The sequence below is a fragment of the Mesoplodon bidens genome (genome assembly GCF_964165515.1).
Source record: "Mesoplodon bidens genome assembly, chromosome: 17".
Lineage (NCBI taxonomy): Eukaryota > Metazoa > Chordata > Mammalia > Artiodactyla > Ziphiidae > Mesoplodon > Mesoplodon bidens.
This window is the reverse complement of record NC_138174.1, coordinates 15,902,665-15,924,530: the sequence shown is the minus strand read 5'-3', so window position 1 is coordinate 15,924,530 and position 21,866 is coordinate 15,902,665. Positions and strand designations below refer to the sequence as shown.

The window sequence follows — 21,866 nt, the reverse complement described above, 5'->3', positions numbered from 1 at the left end:
GGCAGCTCATTTTTGTCCCTAGGAGAGTAAACTATGAAAACCTCTCCATGCCCCACCCATCCCCGCAAAAGGAGAGGGAGAATGATTTCCAAACTTTATCTGATTCACAGACTGTGATGTCTTCACAAAGAGCCACATGCAGCCATGGACTCTGACAGTATTTCACTAATCCACCACCTCCCGAACTCTTAGGATCTGGTGATAAATTCTGAAAATCCTATTGTGTCCTGTCTTCAGAGTATCAGGAATCTACTGATGTTTGGCTGGGGATTGGAAGTATTTCTAGAGGCCAAACTGAATCTTAGAAAATAGAAAACCACCTAACCTGTGTTACATAATCAGGCCATGAAAACATGTTTCATATTAGAAAGGCAGCCAGCAGTTTCCTAGGACTCAGACAGAGGTATGGGCTGTTTGTCTGGCTCCGGACCTGCTTCAGAATGACAATATTTGAACCCCTCTGTATCTCCTCATCTGTAAAGCAGAAGCACATCAAGCTGCCCTCTCTGTCACTGACTTGCTTCTGTGTATTGGACTACGTCTTCCCCTCTGGAGAGGATGAATAAATATTAAGCATGAGAATTACTATGCTTCTCAGAGAGGTTGGGAAGATCAATAAAATGTTTCTAACACGGGTAGGAAATGAACATGAAAGATATCAAGGTCCTTAGAAGCAGACCGGATCCATAACAAAAGTACAACATAATTAGCTGTATAATCAAAAAGGCAAAAGCAAACAATAATAAATAATAAAATAAAAATTTAAAAAAAGGGAATTCCCTGGTGGCCCAGTGGTTAGGACTCTGCGCTTTCACTGCGGTGGCCTGGGTTCAGTCCCTGGTGGGGGAACTAAGATCCAGCAAGTTTTGCGGCGTGGCAAAAAAACAAAAAAGGCAGTTCCCTTAGAGTTTATCAGATCTGCCCCACATTCTCAATCAATGCAGATTCCCAGGAGGCCCTCTAAGCAGTGCCCCCAGCCCTGGGCCATGCCTCTCCTGGCATGGCTGGTCACTCCCCTCCCAGCCTCCCTTTAGCACTTATCTCACGATAACACAGTGATGGGTCTGAGGGAGGAGAGGCTGGGGGCTGGTAGAACTCATCTTGGTTATGCACATGGGCTCTGGAGGCAGACAGACTTGGGTTCAAATTCTGGCTCCTCCACTTGACCTTGGGCAAGTTATGCAAGCTCTCTCAGTCTAGTGTTTTCATCTGTAACGTACAGGCAGGAATACTTCCATCATAGGGTGGTCACGTGGGTTCAGTGCCCTATATACGTACGCCACCCACGAGTGCCCAGCATGCAGCGCACACCCAGTAGAATTTAGCTGGGTGGTGGATGGGCGGGTGGGGAAGCAGCAGAGCGGGCTTCATCCTGTGCAACCCCACAGGGTCCTGCACTTTTTGAATACAGGGGCCCCTTACGTTTGTTTGGCACTGGGCCCCGCAAATCACAGAGCTGGTCCTGGAGAGCAGCCACCTGGGAGGCCAGCTGCTAGGACCCTAGGAGTCCTTGCCGTCCAGGAGAGTTAGGAGGCAAACCCCGGCATGACCCCACATTTGCGTACTTTGGGTACTTTGGGCAGGGATACCACATTTGGAACAAAGCGAACGCTGGGAATATTTTGTACTAAACCCGCGGCGTTTCATAGCAAGCTCCCGGGGATTTGTTTAAGAAGAAATAAATGCAACCTCAGGGCCGGGGAGAAAGGTTCTTCCCCACTCAGATGCTCTCTTTCTCCTGGAGGGAGAACAACGAACAGCCTCCCTCAGCCCCTCCCTCTCTCCACTGCGAGGACGGGGACCACTTTAAAAACGGAGTCAGTTTAGGAGCAGTCACCTGGGCCTGCTGAGCTCTGCCCCCCACGTCTTCCTCCTCCTGGGAGGGGGTGGTGGTGTCTGTCTGAGGCCAGCCAGATGCCACAAAGCAAGTGAGGCTGGTTAACTCTGGGCTTTAGCATCAAGGAGGCCATTTGGCTCTCACGGGCGCCACACCCTTCAACCAGCCTTATCTGTAACAACAGGGATTTGGGGCTTTCCTCCACGGTCTTACTCCTCAAATTGTTCAGTTCTTGGCTGGGAAGAGGGTTACTATTTAATGGACACCTTCAACGACAAACACAGGAACCCCCGCCATGCATCTTGTGACTTAGGATGAATTAAAGTGCCTTATTAAAAGCTTCACTTCCTATGAGGAAGTGGTATAGTCACTGGGGAGAATCTTAGATTCATTGCATCTCCGAGTTAAAAGGCACCGAAATAGTCTACAGTTGGTCCCTGACTTATGATGGTTTGAATTACGATTTTTTGACTTATGATGGTGCGAAAGCGATACACATTAGGTAGAAGTCGCACTTCAAATTTTGGATTTTGAACCTTTCCCGGGGGTGGTGATGTGCGGTATGACGCTCTCTCGGGATGCAGGGCAGTGAGCCGCAGCTTCCAGTCAGCCAGGTGATCACAAGAGCGAAGAACCCTCACACTTACAGCCATTCTGGACCCAGACAACCGTTCTGTTTCTCACTTTCAGGACAGTATTCAATAAATTACATGACATATTCAATACTTCATTATAAATTAGGCTTTGTGTTAGATGATTTTGCCCAACTGTAGGCTAATGTAAGTGTTCTGAGCACGTTTAAGGTAGGCTGAGCTAAGCTACGATATTCGGTAGGTTAGGTGGATTAAATGCGAAATCAATTTACTATATGATCAACTTATGATGGGTTGACTGGGACCTAACCCCAACATAAGTTGAGGAAGATCTATACTCCAGACCCCTTGGATCGAGATGGAGAAAATCCAAAGAGGTTAAAATCCTGGTACATTGGTTTTCAAACTTTAGTGTGCATCAGAATCATCTGGAGGGCTTGTTAAAACACAGATTTCTCAGCCCCATCCTAGTTTTGGATTTAGTAGAGCTGGGGGTGAAGCCCAAGAATGTGCATTTCTACCCAGCTGCCCGGTGATGTTGATGCTGCTGGCCCAGGAACCCTACTTTGAGAATCACTGGCCTGGCACAAAATGAGTCGGCCTGTTATTACAGAGCAGGAACCGGAACCCAGGGGTCCTGCGTTCCAGGTGAGTGTCCTTCTTGGCCCATCTTCTGGTCTCGTGGTTGCACCTTTCTCAGCCCTGGCTGGAAGTTCCCTTGGCTACAGTTTTCATGTTCGCACTTTCCACCTAAGATGACCTTGCTCTTCTCACCAAAGTCATGTCTATAATGAGCCTTGAGCTTCCTAGAAAAAAAAACTTTAACAATGCTAAGTATTTCTGGCACTAACTCATATCATGAAATGAGTGTTTTATGAAGAAATAATAATGCAGTGAAGGATAAATTTAAAGTAAATGCAATCACGCCAAGGACCAAGAACCCAAAAGGTAGATCAATGTTTTTCTGATCCTTCTACGGTATCATTTATGTCTACGTTTATTTTGCTAAAAGCAAAGAAGAAAACGGCTTACACTTACCCATAGTGTTGGTAGCGAAGTTTTTTTCAAGTCCATCTTCCGTGAGCTCTCTCTCATTGACCATGCAACCTGCATTATTGATCTAGAAAGTACAGTTCCCATTTCAAAATAAAGGAAAATAGGGCCAAAGGACCCGTTCCCAAACCCCCCAGTTCCACCACCACCACTGGTCCCACATTCATGTGACGACAACAGTTCTGCTCAACTGTTCCTTCACTCCAAACCCCGTCCTGGAAAATGCCATTTGTGCAGCAGGCTCAGCCATGGGACTGTGCAGAGACCTCCGATGACCAGGCAACCTAATTCATGATAAAGTGCCCCAGGAATTCGTCTAGACCAGTGCCGTCCAATAGAAATATATAATTTTAAGTTTTCTAGAAAGTGGCCGTATTAAAAAGGTAAAAAGAAACAGGTAAAATCGATTTTAATATTTTATTTAACTCAATATATCCAAAAGAGTATCATTTCAAAATGTAATCAATATAAAAATGTTAGTTTACTCTATTTTTCACACTAAGTCTTCAACATCGGCAGATTTGTACACTGGTGGTACATCTCAATTTGGGCTAGCTACATTTCAAATGCTCCATAGCCATATTGGACAGCGCAAGAGTAGACCTGAGCCCGAGTGAACATTTCGGAGCACATTAGAAACTATGTGGGTAGAAACGCAGCTCAGCTCAGAGTATATGCGAAGAGGAGAAGGACACCAGCCCACCTGAGTCCTCTAGCTCTCTCTGGAGAGCAACTGACTGTGTTACTAAAAGATGTGCTTGTCTGCAGCAGGCGTTCTTTTGGACCAAGCTTTTTATTTAATTTCCCCCTGAGCCTCTAATTTTAATATAGCAATCCCCAAATCTACAGAGCTCAGGAATACCAGTATACAAATCATTTTATGAAAAAAATGGAACCTCCCCATTCCCCCCACCCCGGACCCAGTGGATGGTCCCTTCCTTTCCCCACAAATCCAACCAATAGGGTTAGATTGACTCCAATGAGTAAACTTCATGACTGAACAGGCCTCCCCATAAAAGATTCTCACTAAGGTGTCACCATAAAGATCCACAAACATACACACCAGTCTACAACCACACAGGCAAGAAATGCACATGCATGAGATTTATCCCCTACTTATGTTTAGAAAGCTCACCAGGACATTGAGGGTATGTTCCTGCTTGAAATTTTCAACAAATTTCCAGACTGTCTTGGGATCAGATAAGTCCACAATGTGCAGAAAGATGTTCTAAACCAGAAAACAAGAAAAATTGTAAAGCCTTAAAAAAAAAAAATAACATGTATTTTTTTCATTAAAAATGGTTTTTTTTAAAAATGGTTTTAAAAATCAAATCGTTTGGAATGATACAAAATGTAAAGTCTCACTCTTCAGAAGTACACCATTGTTCACAGTTTCTTGCGAATCATCAGAAATATTTTAAGTACATACAATATTTATAAATGTATGTTTCAGGCATTATCTATTATACATTTTAAGCATTATGTGTGTGTGTGTGTCCCTTTTCCATATACACAGGATCAGACTATACATTGTTCTATATCCTTCTTTTTCACTTAACAATAAGTTTTAGAGATTTTTTTCTTATATATAAATCTACCTTATTTCTTTTTTTTTTAAATCAGGTTGTTTTCTTATTGTTGAGTTTCTTTTTTTTAACATCTTTATTGGAGTATAATTGCTTTACAATGGTGTGTTAGTTTCTGCTTTATAACAAAGTTATACATGTACATATATCCCCACATCTCTTCCCTCTTGCATCTCCCTCCCTCCCACCCTCCCTATCCCACCCCTCTAGGTGGTCACAGAGCACCTAGCTGATCTCCCTGTGCTATGCAGCTGCTTCCCGCTAACTATCTATTTTACATTTGGTAGTGTATATATGTCCATGCCACTCTCTCACTTTGTCCCAGCTTTCCCTTACCCCTCCCCGTTTCCTCAAGTCCCTTCTCTAGTAGGTCTGCGTCTTTATTCCCGCCTTGCCCCTAGGTTCTTCATGACCATTTTTTTGTTTGTTTTTTTAGATTCCATATATATATGTTAGCATACGGTGCTTGTTTTTCTCTTTCTGACTTACTTCACTCTGTATGACAGACTCTAGGTCCATCCACCTCACTACAAATAACTCAATTTTGTTTCTTTTTATGGCTGAGTAATATTCCATTGTATATATATGCCACACCTTCTTTATCCATTCATCTGTTGATGGACACTTAGGTTGCTTCCATGTCCTGGCTGTTGTAAACAGAGCTGCAATGAACATGCATTGATCATTTATGTACATGGCTGTGTGCACCACCATAAAAGAAAAGGGGGCACTCAGCATGGCTCCTCCATCAAGGAGTTCTGAGTCTACTGCGGAGGAGGCTGCATCCAGAGGTAACCATGTCACAAGGCAGAAACTGACACGCAATGTAAGCAAGGACTGAGTCACAGAAAAAGTTGTCATCGTAGAGTTAGGATGTGCCTGCGATAATCTCTTAGGAGCAAAATATTGACAAAAACTCCCAAATGATTGGTAGGAAACTATGACACATCCATGCAAACGTATGTTTTGTGGCCATTAAAATGGCCTCCTCCCCCACCAGTAGACTCAGAACTCCTTGATGGAGGAGCCATGCTGAATGCCCCCTTTTCCTTTACGGTGGTGCACACAGCCATGCACATGAATACTCAAGGCATGTTGTCCAGTTACCCCTTTTTCTCTGTACTCAGCACATAATTGAAACTTGTGTTCTCAGCATCCAGTGAACGTGAGGCTGTTCCCCCTGAGCTCCAGCAGACGTGAGGGACTTATCACCAACCCAAGGCAGATTCCTGCTGCTGGGAGCTGAACCTACAGGCAAAACTCTGAGCAACAGCTGTAACTCCCTTGATAAAGCAGAGCTCAGGGCCCTGTCTCAGTTTCCCCATTAACTGAGCCATTGAACCCAAGACAGAATTTCTTTCTACTGATTGATCTTAAAACATATTTCCTCACCCTGAGACAAAGGCTCAGAGAATGAGAAAACAGAAGCAATCCCACATTTTCATGCCTCACAAGGTCTGTAATCAGCTTGAATACCATATTTGGCTTAAGTCTGGAACAACTGAACCTTCCTCTGCCTTCAAGGGAGAGGAAAAGCACTGTCCGTACAGGACTATGCTCTTCTAAAAAGGCTCTGAAGGCCTCACCCTGACAGAGTGGACATGAGGCTGCTGACTCACACCCGGGTCAGCCGTGAGCGTCTACCAGTGACGGCAAACCAAGTCCACGCACCTAATCCTTTCATACTGAGTACTTCCGGGCAACCACCCTGGAACTCCCTCCCACCAGCAGGGCTGCAACGCTCACACAAAGCCAGGCTCAAAGAAACAACAAAATTCAAATGAGCAACAAAAGTCAAGTGAGCCAAAATCAATTTTACTCTGATCATCCCTCAATCTCCTGGAGCTTCCTGGAAGCACCCAAGGCATCGCAGAATTAGAAACAGGCAGCAGCCGGGAAGAGGGACTCGCCATTACAGACGAATCAACCTTGGAGCCTGGTGAAATGAAGCATCCTGAAAAGGTGAAGGGAATCATCTGGCTCCCTCTCCGAGAAACTAGGAAGCCCAAAGGCACCCAGAAGGAGAGGCCAGCAGTCTGCTGTGACCAGGGGAAGGAATCAGGCAGGTGCCAGTGTGTAAAACCCTGATCTGCTGATCTACACAGGACGAGGCTGGACCTAGGAGCCACTGGGGGCCCTATACTCACTTAAAAAAAAAAAGTTATATATTTATTTACTTGGTCGCGCCGGGTCTTAGTTGTGGCACGCAGGCTCCTTAGTTATGGCATGTGAACTCTTAGTTGCGGCACGCATGTGGGATCTAGCTCCCTGACCAGGGATTGAACCTGGGCCCCCTGCATTGGGAGTGCAGAGTCCTAACCACTACACCACCAGGGAGGTCCCGTACGCACTCCTTAAACCTGGGATACAAGTCTGGTTATTGAAACTGAGCAAAACTCAACTGGGATCCTTCCTATAGGGGAACCACCATCATCTAGCAGCTGGGTGGCCCAGGAGTCATGAGTTGACATCACGGGAAGCCTCTACCCAGGGGAGAGGGTGAGTCTGAAGGGTAAAGGGGAGACAGTACATGAATGTGCCCTTGGAAGTAGAAATCACTATGTAGGAACAAGGTGACAGTTACTATTAATGTCTAGTACTCAGGAAGCTAAACCAGTAATTCTTAAGAAGGTGGAATTCCACGTTGGCCTGGGAGAACTGGAGAGTAGAAACCCCTGTTTTTTATCTTGGTGTTTTGCTGTTGATGGGATCCATCTCCACAAGACAGAAGGCACACTGACAGCACCTTCCAGCCATATCAGGAAGTGCAAAGGTTGCACTGTACCTCTGTGATCTTTCTCCGGGAAACCCACCACGCCATTCTAATCAATGAGAAACACAACAGGCCAATCCCAGTTGAGGGAGAGTATACAAAACCCCTGGCTAGACTCCTCAAAACTGTCCAGGTCATCAAAAACTAGGAAGGTCTGAGAAACTGTCACATGGAACGTGGGATCCTGGATGGGAACAGACAAAGGGTGTTAGGTAAAAACTAAGGAAACCTGAGTGGACTTTAGTTCGTAATAATGTATCAATATTGGTTCATTTGCTTAACAAATGAATCATACTCATGTAAGACGGACATTAGCAAAGAGAAAGATGGGTGTGGGGTAAATGGAAAGTCTGAGTTGTTTTCACAACTTTTCTATGCATCTAAAACTATTCTGAAATTTTAAAGTTTCTTTTTTTAAAAATGTTGCCCATGGGGAATTTGCTGGCCGTCCAGTGGTTAGGGCTCTGGGCTTTCGCTGCTGGGGCCTGGGTTCGATCCCTGGTCGGGGAACTAAGATCCCACACGCCACTCAGTGTGGCCAAAAAAAAAAAAAAAGTTGCCCAAGGAGATAACTGCCAGACAAAAGCCTGGTGCCCTTCTATCCGGGCAGCGAGATGGTGATGAACTGCATGTGGCGAGGACCTGAAGGAGGTCCACTCTGACCCTCTCCCTGGGCCCGTCGGGAACAGTGTGCCAGACACAGTGGCTGCTGCACTGGGAGTTTGCTCTGTGACAAGCGCTCCTTCCCCCAAGCTTGGGGCCACACACACCCTCTCCAGAAAGAGCCCCGTGGCAGGATACTGAACTCTCCGTACTCCACACACCTGATCTTACCAAGCCAGTGTGTCCAAGCAGCTGGTTCCCACGTGACCTTGTCCTTCCCTGGTGCCCAGCCTGCCCACAGGCACCTGGCTCGGCTGGCCTGCCACACACCCCACCCAGGCTCTCCTGCCCAAAGGACCACCGCTCTTTGATGTCCACCCAACTATGCACCCAGGACCAGTCCCGCCAGTGCCCTCCCTCCCTGCTTTACTGGCCCAAGCACCACTGATGAAAGAGAACTAGGGAACTTGAAAAGCAGAGAATGTAAGGTTGGGAGTGGTAATAATATTAGCATAAACAATGTTGATAACAGCAATAACAGTAATAGCTTCTACGGATTGAGAGCTGTACACACTGTGATGCCCTGAACTTCCCATGTCATAGCACTACCATGTTCTGTCAGCCAGGGTCTAACAGACACCACTTTCAACAGAAGGAATTGAACGCAGGGATTGGTTTCCCAGAGGAGAAGGGAGACGAGAACTCAGCTGGGACTGGTGAAGAAACCTGGAGACCAGCAGCAGCAGCAGGAAGCGCCCACCAGCCCTAGGCTGCGGGAGCAACGGGAGGGGGTGATGTGACCTGAGCCTGGGAGCAGGGCTCGCCCCCAGAAGCAGGAACCTCAGTGGAGATTCAGCTGTTGCCACGGAGGCCAGATATCCTGTTTCCCCATTCCTCCCACCCCCTTCCTCCCAGTCTTCCTCTAATACCCGCCGCTGGTCAAACGCAGGCACGAGGCGGCTGACGTGGCAGCTGGGGGAACACATACTTCGGAAGCCACGCCATCCACACCTCCCCGCCCCACCGTGATACAGAGCAGGTCAGGCGGGGCCCAGGGAGGGGCACATCCTTTGCTGAAAATGCTCGTTGATCGCTTAATCCTTACAAGACTGACAGGGGCTGTACTGCCTCTACTGTGTCAATCTCCAGCTCCCAGCCTGCTGCCTGACACGTTCACACTCAAAGAGATGTTCAAAAATGAACAAAGTAGTATCGCCCCTCCTTTTCAGATGAGGAAACTGAGGTTCAGGGAAGCTAAGCACATGGCCCAGCTCACAAGGCTCCGTGAGTGCAGAGCCGGCACTCAGGTGGGAGTCCCCCTCCTTCCCGTGTACCCCTGACGAAGCTGGGCAGTGGAGCCTCTTTACAAACAGGAAGGAGCAACCGACCCCGGGGAAGAGCCTGGAGGATGCACCGAGTCAGGGAAACCACATCCACGGGGATGAGCAGACGGGCACCACCGGCCCCGGACCCTCCAAGCGCTCAGTGCTGGCGGCCACTTACAAACACAAAAGAGGAGAGGATTACCCGTGGGTTTGTGAACGTGAATGCGGGGAGGCCGCAGGTGAAGGGCTCCCTCTCCCCCCGGCCCAGGAACCATGCTTGCTCCCCCTTTCAGCACTACCTCCCAAAGATGGTGAGCTGGACATGAGGAGGTCTCAACAGCGTAAAGAGCGTCGTGTCCTCTTTTTCTATATAGATCCACTTTGTAAAACAACATAGCCCAAACCAAAGCGGGCTGGAATCCAGACAAAGCCTCCTCTGCCCATAGCCTGAGATTAGTATTCCTGTTGCATCCTGCAGCAGTACCACTGAAAGTTATCAGCAGGCAGACAGCCAGCTTTCCATCTCAAGAACTGCAGCCCCCAGATCGCAGCTGCCCTTGCAGACGTTAGAGGAAGATTTAGAGACCCTGGAGCTCTCAGCCAGCCCTAAGCCTCCGGGAGGAATCTGATGGCAGGAGGCTGCGGAGTCTGCGGAAAGTCTCTTGCCTTGAAAACGTTACTTCAAGCCGTGGAATAACCTTCATGAGCAGAGGCAAAATAGTCCATTCTAGATTGGGGCAAAGTTTTCCCTTTGGCCACGGCCCAAGCCTGAGGGCGCGGGGTGCTGTCCGCCCCTCGGCTGTGGGCAGTTGCTGGAGAAGCAGGTGCACAGGACAGAGGAGGAAACTCCAGGTGGGGCTGGAAGCAACGTGCTCTGGAGCGAAGGTGAGGGGCCCGTGGTCACTGCCAGCCAGCCCCCTCCTCTCCACTTGACCCTGGGGGTTCAGGGCCTCCATCGGGGCCGGCTCCCCGGGGTACCACCTGCACAGGTGCACAGACCCCACAAGTGGGCCCTGCTTGTTTTTTATTTCTTAATTCTTTTTTGATTACTCATACCTTTCGTTATTACTGTGATGGTTTTTAAGTCTCCTAGCAATAAGACTTGGGAACTGTTACCTTTGTCCTTTTTTTTTTTTTTTTGCGGTTCGCGGGCCTCTCACTGCTGTGGCCTCTCCTGTTGCGCAGCACAGGCTCCGGACATGCAGGCTCAGTGGCCATGGCTCACGGGCCCAGCCGCTCTGTGGCATGTGGGATCTTCCCGGACCGGGGCACGAACCCGCATCCCCTGCATCGGCAGGCGGACTCTCAACCACTGCGCCACCAGGGAGGCCCGTTACCTTTGTTCTTATTAGAGATTCTACTGTGTTACTGAGCCAGAGTGCCTTCAAGGGGGAACTTTTTTTAAAATTACTTTTTATTGGAGTACAGGCCCTGCTTGTGTTAATGCTATGCCTTCGCCGTCCTCCAATTCTTAGGCTTTTAACGCCAGGGTCCCACACCTTCGTTTTGTACTGGGCCCTACAGATTATGTAGCCAGTCCTGGTTCCGACTCTCTCAGAAGAGGAAGCCCACAAACCGTGAGCCAGCTCTGAAAGCTCTCGAGAGGAAGTGGCTCTCATCAAGGCCAAAATGTCATTTGTTGTCCCTCTTTATCCAAAGACCACTGGGTCAGTTTACAGCTTGGCTCACCCTGAGTCACCTCTGATGTGTCTCACTGACGTGGCCTCCCTCTGTGGGGGGGACCCCAGCAGTGCCACGTCCATATCATGTCTCCCTAGCAGGCACTGATGCCTTCATGGGACGTGGGATCAAACCTCACTGCCCGCCTTATCCCGAGTCCAGCCCAGATTTTGAAAAGCACAGCTCAGAGGAGCGAGGAGGGAGTGGGAGAAATTGGGAGATTGGGATTGACATAGACACACTACTGATACTATACATAAAACAGATAACTCATGAGAACCTACTGTATAAAACAGGGAACTCTACTCAATGCTCTGTGGTGACCTAAATGGGAAGGAAATCTAAAAAAGAGGGGATATATGGGGACTTCCCTGGTGGTCCAGCGCTTAAGACTCCGTGCTCCCAATGCAGGGGGCCCGGGTTTGATCCCTGGTCAGGGAACTAGATCCCGTATGCCACAACTACGAGTCCGCATGCCGCAACTAAAGATCCCGCACGGGGCAACAAAGATCCTGTGTGCCGCAATGAAGACCCAGCGCAGCCAAATAAATAAATTTTTAAGAGTGCATATATGTATACGTATAACTGATTCACTTTGCTGTACAGCAAAAATAAATACAATAGAATAAAATAAAATAGGACCTCTGTCCTGAAACACATTGAAAAAACAAAGAAAAAAGAAAAGCGCAGCTCCAGCTCTGTTGCTGCGGCTGCCTCCCAAGCCGAAGCACAAACAGGCCACTGCCAACTCGGGGAGCGTGGCCAGGAGTCCAGCCCCCTGCACTGCTGACCCTGCAGGCAGGAACCCCCTCAGCAGGAAGGGCACAGAGCAGCTCACCTGGTTCCCGCTCTCCCTGATGATCTCACCTCTGGCACCTTCCGCTCGGTTTTGATCTCGACAAACCAGGTGAACTGTGCCACCTGGTGGAATTCAACAAAACCGTGTGTGAGGGACAGCGACAGTGACAGCTATGGAGACCAGCTTTTCCAAATGAAGGACTAAGACATACGGGCTCACAGAAAGAGTACCTGAAATGGAGACTATTCTGGAAAATCTAGACAGATGGTCCCCATAGTCAGAGCAGCAGATGTAAGAGAGAGGGTGATCTTGGAACCCGTCCTCCTGCCTACCTGAGCTGACTGACGGTGCACCTGGGACAACGTCCTGACTTAAGGGTCTGAATATATCAAGGATAAGAAGGGTCGGTTTTTGTCATACCTGCATCCCTGACGTCTCATAGAGTACCTGACACACTAGCTGCACTTTGGACCCACCAGGGAAGTTTTTAAAGCTCTAGATGACGGGCCCAGGCCTGCGTATGTTTTAAAAGCCCCACAGGGAGTCTAATGCCTAGCCTAATATACAGCAGGAACTCGATAAATATTTACTGAATGGCCAAATCCATAAACGGCACTCAGACTATTCCAGCAAAAGCCACACCGTCATCAATCAAGGGTTATTTAAAGGGGACTCGCCTTGTCTGCGGCAGTTAAGAAGTAAGCATTAGGGAACCTGCTTTCTTCACCTAAAATAGCTGCTTTTTAAAATGAGGTCTGTTTCATGGGAGGCTACAGGCTAATCACACAACCAGCCCATCTGCTTTATCCTCTTCCCCACAACTCTTCAGAGGACCTCCCAGTTGCTAAGACGCAGTTAATCTTCCCCCTGACTTGGCAGATAATTAAATACAACTCCAAATGGTATAATATTCCCCTGAAAAATGCCTAACAATTTTAGAGAAAAAAAAAATCTCGAGCATCTTGAAAAGTGATAAATTCCCAACTTATTTCCCCAACTTCTGCCGGAACATCCATTTTCCCTGGAGAAGGAGCTCCGGAGAGACATGGCAGGCTTCTCTAGCCACCACAGTGCCATTAAGTGACCCAGGGCAGTTGAGCTCATGCAGGAAATTCTGGCATTTACCTGGAGGAAGACTTCAACTGCCTGAATAATTTACGGGCACCCAGAGAGGCGCTTCCGCACATCAAGCTTAGGGAGGAGAATGGGGAGGCTGTCTCCAGCTGCTCGAAACCTGGAGGCTGGACACCAGGAAGGAAGAAGGAAGCTCACTGCACGCCCCTCTCCCGTTATTCTGGGGGCTCTGGTTCTTAACTAGGGTCCACTGGCAAATTGTGAGGGACTCCCAGTATCCTTCCCACCCCCGACCCCATTCTTGTTGAGAAGACAGGAACCGGAGACCAAGTATCCAGGTGTTTTTTGCTTTAAGGGTCCACTGGTGATTCAGACCCCTAGGGTTGGCCGGAGCCCCTCACTGTTCTTAGTCAGAAAACACTGACATGTGGACAGGACCCCAGCTCTCCTGTGAATTAACTGTATTGACAAAAGCCTCTTCTGGTCACTTGCTCTTCCGCCTCTAGCTTGAAGCTTACCGCACAGCCCAGAACGCTGGCAGCTGTGCCCATTATCACAGGGTCACTGTTCAGGGTTCCTGGCTGTGCTGGCTGGGGCCTTCCTGACCCTCCTGTGACACAGGGCGCTCTCCCCGGTGTGGACTGGCCACAGGCTGGCCTCGGGGCCCAGTGCACACACGAGTTAGCAGGCTGCTCACCTCGCTTGGCGATCTCGAAGGCAGTTGCTTTTCCAATGCCGCTGTTCCCCCCGGTGACCATGAAGGCTCTTCCAGGGACTTGGACCTCCAAGTCATCAGGGATGAAGTCCTTGGATGCAGATTCATAGCCACTCCTGGAAGCAGCAGAGCCACAGAAGGAACGGCCGTAAGTAGCCGGGAACACAACCTCCTGTGGGGAGGAAGCCTAACTCTGCGCTGGGCATCGTGCTCTCTCCCGGCACATCGCGCAGCCCCTTTCTTCCTGGGCTCCCGCTGCTATCCTCCCTGGTCTCATGAACACCACCATCTTCTCCAGGCCTACATTTCCTACACCATTAGCTTCCTGAACTGAAAATGCTTGGAGATTCCAACAATTTGGTGGCCAAACTACCTTTCTCTGACTGCCTCTGATACCAGGAGGTGCCCCCCACCCCAAAAAACTCTTTGATACATAGATTTTTTTTGGCCTTTTTCCCACAGTGGGGGGAGCAGAGAGGAGCTTAGGAGACCAGGAACATCATGCCTACTGCACCGCAGGACAGGTGTCTCTACCCAGGTATAGAAGGACCACAGCAAAGTGGGTAATCTGCACGTAGGGAAGGAAGGTGGGGGCAGGTGCAGTTATATGAGGGCTGCACGCCTTCAGAGGAAGCAAGGCTCCTTCAGGGCCACAGGGTGTGTGCTGCAGAACCCTAGGGGGCGCCGTTCCGATCACAGTGATGAGAGATTCGTATCTGCATCAGGACAACTTTCTGACGGAGGACAGCAAAGCACATAGAGAGGGAGGTGCTTCTTCTAATTTGCACAAAGGCATCATATTGCATAGAAACAACCCTGAGTTCCTTAACTGTTTCTCTCTGCTTTTTGAGCTTCCTCTTCTAACTTTACTGTCCTAGTATTTCCCAGTTACAAAACTGGCTGAGGGGGTGGAGGCAGAGTGGAGGGGGATTGGCAGGAGGAGACCCACGGGGCGGAGCTCTCCCCACACACCAGCAGGCTGGGGTCTCAGCTTGCGTCTCTCACCCAAAGAGCCGATTCCCTGCAATGCAGAAGGCAACTCTTTCCCCCAAAGGCTCTGGAAGAAGCCCAGTGCCCTCCCCGCACCCTGTTTACACACAGACTGCCAACAGCTGGTCTCCTGCCCCATGCCCTGGCACAGCACAACTGCCAATTACATGCCTGGACACTGGTGAAGAGGGCCAAAGAATGTCTATGAGCTTGGGTCTAGTTTAGCCACAGGGGCGGTCATTGCCCCTGGTCTCACAGTCAAGAGACCAAGGAGAATGTTCCTGTTCTCACCATCTGTAACTCGCCCAAACATCCAGGGCAGCTCAGAGAATGCCCTTTCCATTGCTTCTGCTGTCAGTGGGCCACTTAGTGGGGCAAGCAAGACTTCTGACTGTTCCAAGGCCTCCTGAAAGGCTGACTTGAAACTAAAAATAATATCAACCATAAGGGCTTTGGATCAAACAACTTGGGTTTAAATCACAGCTCTGCGTCTTAACAGCTGTGCCGTCTCACGTGTTGGCTTAACCTTTCTGAGCTCCTGTCTCCTCATCTGCACAGAGGGGATAAGAAAAGCTACTTCTTGGGCAGCCTGGGTGAGATAATGTATGTGAGGCATTTATCACACACTTGGAATAAATTAAGAACTCAATAAATAGTAGTTGCTATCATTATTACTAGTATTAAAAATGACATGAATACCTTTCACATTCAAAACTAAGCTCATTGTCCCCCCCACCAGCCCCCAAGCCCTTCAAATCATTAGGGACTTTGAGAGTAATTTTAACTATAACCAAAGATGAAGCTGGAAGATTTGTTTTTTCCCACAGGTCGGGGTCCCAGGATCACTGTGAAAAGATTTTCTTGCAGAGGAAAGGGGTTTCTCAGAAAGAATCAAGGGCCAGGGAGTCAGTGCATAGGGGCCCAGGCAGGACAAGGCACTGGTGGGGAGCAAGAAAGAGCTTTCCAAACCACCACAGGGCCAGAAGAAGAGCAGGCCAGAGAACATGCCCCAAGTAAATGCCCCACAGGGACCCGGCCCCAAGAGCCCCCTCCTCCTGGGGCAGGAAGCTGAGAGGCTTTTCTCTGTGACACACAGCTAGAGGAGACCTTAACCTCTGGGCTACCACATCGATCCTATTAGAGCCTTAGGTTTGCTGAGGACGGCTCCTGTGGATTAAACCTCTTCCTCAAACTCCAGGCTGTGAGCCAGTTGCCAAGTGGGCGGTGCCAGGCTGGGCTAAAGGACACGTCATACCTCCCTTTGTCCTTTGCCTTCAACACAGGGATTCCACCCTGATCCAGTCTGTTGTTAATAAGACAACTTAGTTTGTTTTGTATCCTCCCACCTTCTTTTTTTATCTTTATAAACTCTTGATATCAGTCCTTATTTTTCAGACGTAGAGAGACATAAATGACTTACCCAAGGTCATGAGATGGTAGGTAATGAAGCCCAACACCCCAGCCTAGGGCACCTTCTACCTCACCAGTGGCGCTCAGAGTGGTCCCCAGACAAGCAGCATCAGCATCACCTGGCAATCTGTCCACGGAGTCAGACACTCCAGGGTGAGCAATCAGTGAGTGGTTTCACATGCCCTCCAGGTGACTTTGATTCAAGCTGAGCAACCACTGTACTTAGTGTTTCCTGAACCCCCTGAATATAGGAATCAAGCTCCCTGGCAGGCTTCCCCCAATTTATCCAATATGGAATTTGCTAAGGTCCCACCCACACATGCTAGGAGCTTAGGAGTCAGTTGTTGTAGCTGAACTACCCCCTGGTAATTCTTAGGTTCAGGCAAGTTCAGGAAACTGTAACTAGATCCTGCTGCCGAGGGGCCCAATATAAGGAAGCTTTATAAAAATCCTGGTGTGCCAAGAAAAAACACTGTAAACCCAAACTACAGACTCTCAGGTTGGAATCAAAGTAAGGTGTTGTCTTTCCCTCCAATTCACTAAATACATAATAGCAGGGAAACCCGCCTAAGTTTGCACCCCTCCAACTTCACGGAAGAGTCTAGGGAGAGACTTTTAGAAGCCTGTTTTCCTGGGGCAGGAAGCTGACTCAAACTTTTCATGCTGCATTCTGTGTTAACATGGAAAGATCCAGCAAATGGTGGCCACTGCCTGTACACCCCTTTGAAAGAGGCGGCCACGGTATTCACCTAAATTCAGTGAGTCAGGGTTGACGGCTACACTTCCCACATTCTCTGCAGCACTGGCCCCTGAGGAGGGTCTGCACTTTTTCCAAAAGGATGTGGGGTGCAGAGAAGGGAGCAGCGGTAGCTGTCTCCCCTTGGAATGATGCCTGGAGTCCTGGTATGATGGGAATTTGCCCGGGCTGCCTTGGGAACTGATAAAACACCCTAGTGCAGGGAGGAGAGGAAGTCTCCTAGAGATGACTGGGAGGCACAGGAGAAACACCTGTAGGATTTTTAAATAAAATGTCTGTCTAGGCCCCAGTGCACATCAACTGAATCAGAAACTCTAGGGGGAGGGCCTGGAAAATGGTATCCTAAATTCTCCACTGGTGATTTCTGATTTCAGACAGGGGTGAGAACCACTGCGTAAGCCTAACTAATTCTAAGATAAAAACCACCTCTCCATCTGCCAGAAGTGGCCACCCCTTAAAAGCACAGCGAGGGCGATCACGGGGCCGGTGAAACCATCCAGCACCGTTCCGCAAGCTCACACTGGGTGCAGAGCTGACCTGAAACCCGCGCCCGGAATGTTCCAGCTGGAGGGAGAGGTCACAATCCACAAGCCGCAGTTGATTAGTGAGGAAAAAAACACACCCAGGAAAGTACTAAACAGAATCTCGACTAGCAGCTCAGAACTAACCCCGTCTGACGCCGAAAACAGCCCCACGGAGCCAGTATCGGAGCCCGCCCAGCAGGGTGCCAAGGGAACACCCTGGAGGCTCTCAGGCGTCTGGGCCGCCTGACGTCCGTGGGTGGGGCCTGCGCTGCAAGGCCCCGCCCCCGGACGCCCGCCCCGCCCCCGAACGCCCGCCAGGTGCGGGGGTCGCGCCGGCTGCCGGTACATCTGCCCGCGGGCTGCCAGCTAGCGGGCGCCCCCGTCGCTTGGTGGGTCCAAGAGATCGCGGGGAAGTCGCGGGCGCGTCCCCGCTAACCTCGCTCGCGCGCGCCGAGGCGGGCCACGTGACAGCCGGACGGCCTGCCCCCCAGCCGGCAGCCCCAGCCCGCGGCCCCCGGCGCGGTACCCTCTGCATCCTTACTTGGTGTATTCGCGCAGGCCTTTGGCGAACCACACGGCGCTGCGGTAGAGGAGCATGGTTGGGCGGGCGCCGCACGCAGAGTCTCGCGGGCCCGCGCTCCCGGTGCCCCCGCCCCGCCCCGCCCCGCACCCCGGGCCAGCCAGCGGTTACATCATCCCAGTTACATAAAAACCGCGGCATTTGGGGCTTTTCTCCACTGGGAATGCGACGGCGTCTCCGTACGACGTGGAACGTCCCTCCTGCCCCGACTCTGGAGAGTGCCCCCTCCAGCCCCAGCCTCAGAGGGCTGGGGAGGGGAGGGAGGGCAGACCGTGCTGCGGGCCGCGCTGAAGGTCCGCATAGTCACCTCTGGGTCGAAACCGGGCGTCAGCACGTTTTGGGGGTATGACTAGGACGTAAAGATGGCACCGAAGCGCACCTCCTAGAATCTGATGACCCAGAAAATTGTGTGGAATAAAAGCGATGAGGCTTACTGATACTAAAAAGATGTCTTCATCTGATGGGTTTATCATAGGGGTTACTGAAAAACTAGCATTTTCTAAGTTCCTACCTACCTTATTTCACGAAATGCCCCCAGTATCTTAGCGGAGGGACATGGCCTCTTCAGCAGGTGCAATAAGTCAGGTCAGTAACATGCACACAGTGACACGACTGTGGAGAGGCAAGCCTGGGTAAGTCTGTCTCCAAAGTACAGACCTGTGCCACTAGTTTTGCAGCGTCTTGCAGTGCCTGGGTGGGGCCCTTTATCTCCTCCAAATCTTCATCAGCGTCCCGGATTCCCCAAGGCCAAATAAACATACTGTGTTAGTTAAAAAAAAAAAAAAAAAAAAAAAGCATAGTGGCTGTGTCAGCCTAGACAAGCCATCCAGCCCCTTCTGGGCCCCATATGTAGGAATCGGGCACCCCTGTCCACATCTGACCTCCATCTCTAAGTCCCAGTTAGGAAACCTCTCTCGGTTAAATTCTGTACTGGTTTACCCAACTCACCCAGAGACTGAGACACCCTTACATAAGATGTGAAGAGACCAGCTGGTTTAATGGCCTCATTACCTAGGATAGACGATATAGGATCACTGCCCCCTCCCAAGTGGGCGTGTATTTAAGGCAGAATACCTTTTGAAACAAATTTCCCCAGAACAGCTTGCTCCTCTGAACAGGACTGTGAGGTTCCATGGCATTGCTCTTATTTTTGACAGAGTGATGAAAGGAAGTTTAAACAAGTGGCATTCTGTAAAGCCACCCAGCCTGGTGTGACTTTCCATGCCAGTCAGGTTAGACCAGAAGAACATTTTGGACCCCCAGAGTTACACAACTGTGCTTTGTACACTCTGTGTCAGCGATGGAAAAGGTATCAGTCTGCTCTGAATCTCTCTCACCACCTCAGGAAATGTGCTTCTGGCTCACAGAGGGTGTAAGACATTCTTTTGAACCACACAGTGTATTGAGGACATCAGCAGCACCTTGCAGTAAAAGGGTGGGTGGAAACCCAGCTCTTTCAACCTGCCGTGTAAAGCCCAGGATGCTGCAGACCTACTCCGTTCTTAGTTTTCTTGTTGGTAGAATGGGAATGAATATGCTCACTTCATGGGGTTGTTGTGATGATTAAAGACATCTGTAAAGAGCTGAGCAAAATGCCTGGTTTCATTCGAGGTGATCAAAAAACGTTCACTTCCCTCAAGTTTTCTTCTCATTCTTTCCCTCCTACGCTACACCCATGCCGTGGACATTCCATCCACGTTCCATGAGTGCATGAAGCATGTAATGTTTATCCTCAAATCAACAAGTATCCACTAGGGACTGCATTGTACACACTTCATAGGAGGTTTTAAGAAAAGACAACCCTCATCTCAAAAGGGAACTCCAGTCTCCCCTGGATGACAAGCAACATACACACAAAAAAGAAACAAAGGACAGGACGGGATTAATGGGAAAAGGGTCCAGTTTAAGTAGGAGTTAGCTGAGCTGGATTTTAGTTCTGTTTTGTCACTGATTCTCAGTGTTACCCTGGGTAATAGTGATAAAATTTATTGAGGGTTTAATATGTCCAAATATTGTGGATTATCTCACTTAACCCTTACAATGACCTAGTAAGGTTGTTCTCACTATTATCTCCATTTTACAGATGAACAAACTGAGACTTAGAGGGTAAGCCACTTGGCTGAGGCCACAGTAAATACACATTGGAGCTAGGACTGGAGCCAGGCAGTGGGATTCCAGAGCCAACAGCCTCTCACTGGACCATACTGCATGGGGGCAAGTCACTTAGCCTCTCTGGGCCTCAATTTTCTCATCTAAATGAAAAGGAAATTAGATAGATGACATCTGGGGCCCCTTCCAGCTCTGACTTTCTATGACTAATAAGAGAATTACACAAAGATGTTAAATAAGATAGGCCCAAGGTGCTTTTAAAAGAGCGGCATCCAGTGGGTGTAGCTGCTTCATTTCATGTGGGTAGAGAGCCTCAAAGATATTTCTTCTGTGTCCCTGGTTCCAATTTGCTACTCAAAAGCCACACAAAGAAATCATCCTCTAAAGCTTGCTTCTAATTGATTTAGAGACCTAAAGCTAATTTTGACCAAACTGGGAGAAGCAGAAGGTGAGGATTGAGAAATCCATGGCTTTCTGCACAACAGATACACATGATGGGAAGTCTGCGTACACACACACACACACACACACCAGTGTTTGCATCTCTTCCACTGAAATTCAGTACCAGTTCCTCCAGCCCAGTTGTCATGGCAACACCAGCTGCCAATGAGATCATGGAAGACAAGGTTATAATGGCAGTGGTGCCTTAATATTTTACCTGGCAAAACCACTTAGGTAATAAGCTGAATAACCATAAATCATAAATCCATGGGAAGCGCAGGCACCGCTCATTGTACGTGTTTAGTGTGCAGCTGGGGGTGGGGAAGAGACATGAAAGCGAAGGGAACAAAAAGGCAGGCGGGTGAGGTGGAGGGTCGGGAGGAAGGTCTCTGATGCTGATCCCTGTTTTTCCTCAGTGTCCTGACCCTGTCTGTACACGGATTAAGAAACCCGTCTCTTCCATATTCACGAGAAGGGATGGGTGCTCCCAGCCTTAATCGCAAAAGGCTTATAAGAAACCCGAGGCTGCCTCTTGGGCTTCACACTAAGGGAGGAGAGAAGCAGCCCAGGGATGACACGGCAGACAATGACCCCTCCACACGGGCACCCAGCGGGAGGCAGAACCCCACTCAGAACTGCCTCTCTGGTTGCCTCCCCAAGTCACTTGATGCCACCAGTTTTACAGACTCGCTCTCCCCCGGGGCAACCGTCTGCTGCGCATCTGAACCAACTCCCTGAAGGGCAAATCCATGGATTTAAGGGTGTCCTTCCTTTCACAGGAAGCTAATCATGGAGCGGAGGCCTCTGGTAAGAGATCTGTCAGTGGGGAGAGAGACTCTGCTTACACCAAACACCCTTTGGTGCCTTTGAATTCTGTACTATGTTCATGAATTACTCATTCAAATTAAAAAACACACAAAGGCGCACCTTCTTTCCCTATCCCTGTCCACCTTCCAAGAACCAGGCACGTGGACGAGATGGGCCAAGGGCGGGGCAGTCGTGATGCCTGGGTCGATC

At 49.4% G+C, this 21,866-nt stretch overlaps 1 protein-coding gene across 7 annotated transcripts in view; it reads right to left on the bottom strand.

Moving 5' to 3' along the window:
- Positions 1–18,397, bottom strand: part of DHRS12 (dehydrogenase/reductase 12) — a 35,530-nt gene extending 17,133 nt beyond the window's left edge. Inside the window, exons 1-5 of one of the 7 annotated variants that reach the window (XM_081214881.1) lie at positions 18,261–18,394; positions 14,021–14,154; positions 12,289–12,371; positions 4,619–4,711; positions 3,469–3,550 (exon numbers count right to left, since the gene is read on the bottom strand). In XM_081214881.1, the coding sequence (XP_081071007.1) occupies positions 3,469–3,550; positions 4,619–4,711; positions 12,289–12,371; positions 14,021–14,154; positions 18,261–18,316 (448 nt within the window). In that variant the 5' untranslated portion in view covers positions 18,317–18,394. The other 6 variants (XM_081214887.1, XM_081214886.1, XM_081214885.1 and 3 more) reach the window with 6 other exon arrangements.
- Positions 18,398–21,866: the final 3,469 nt, after the last annotated feature.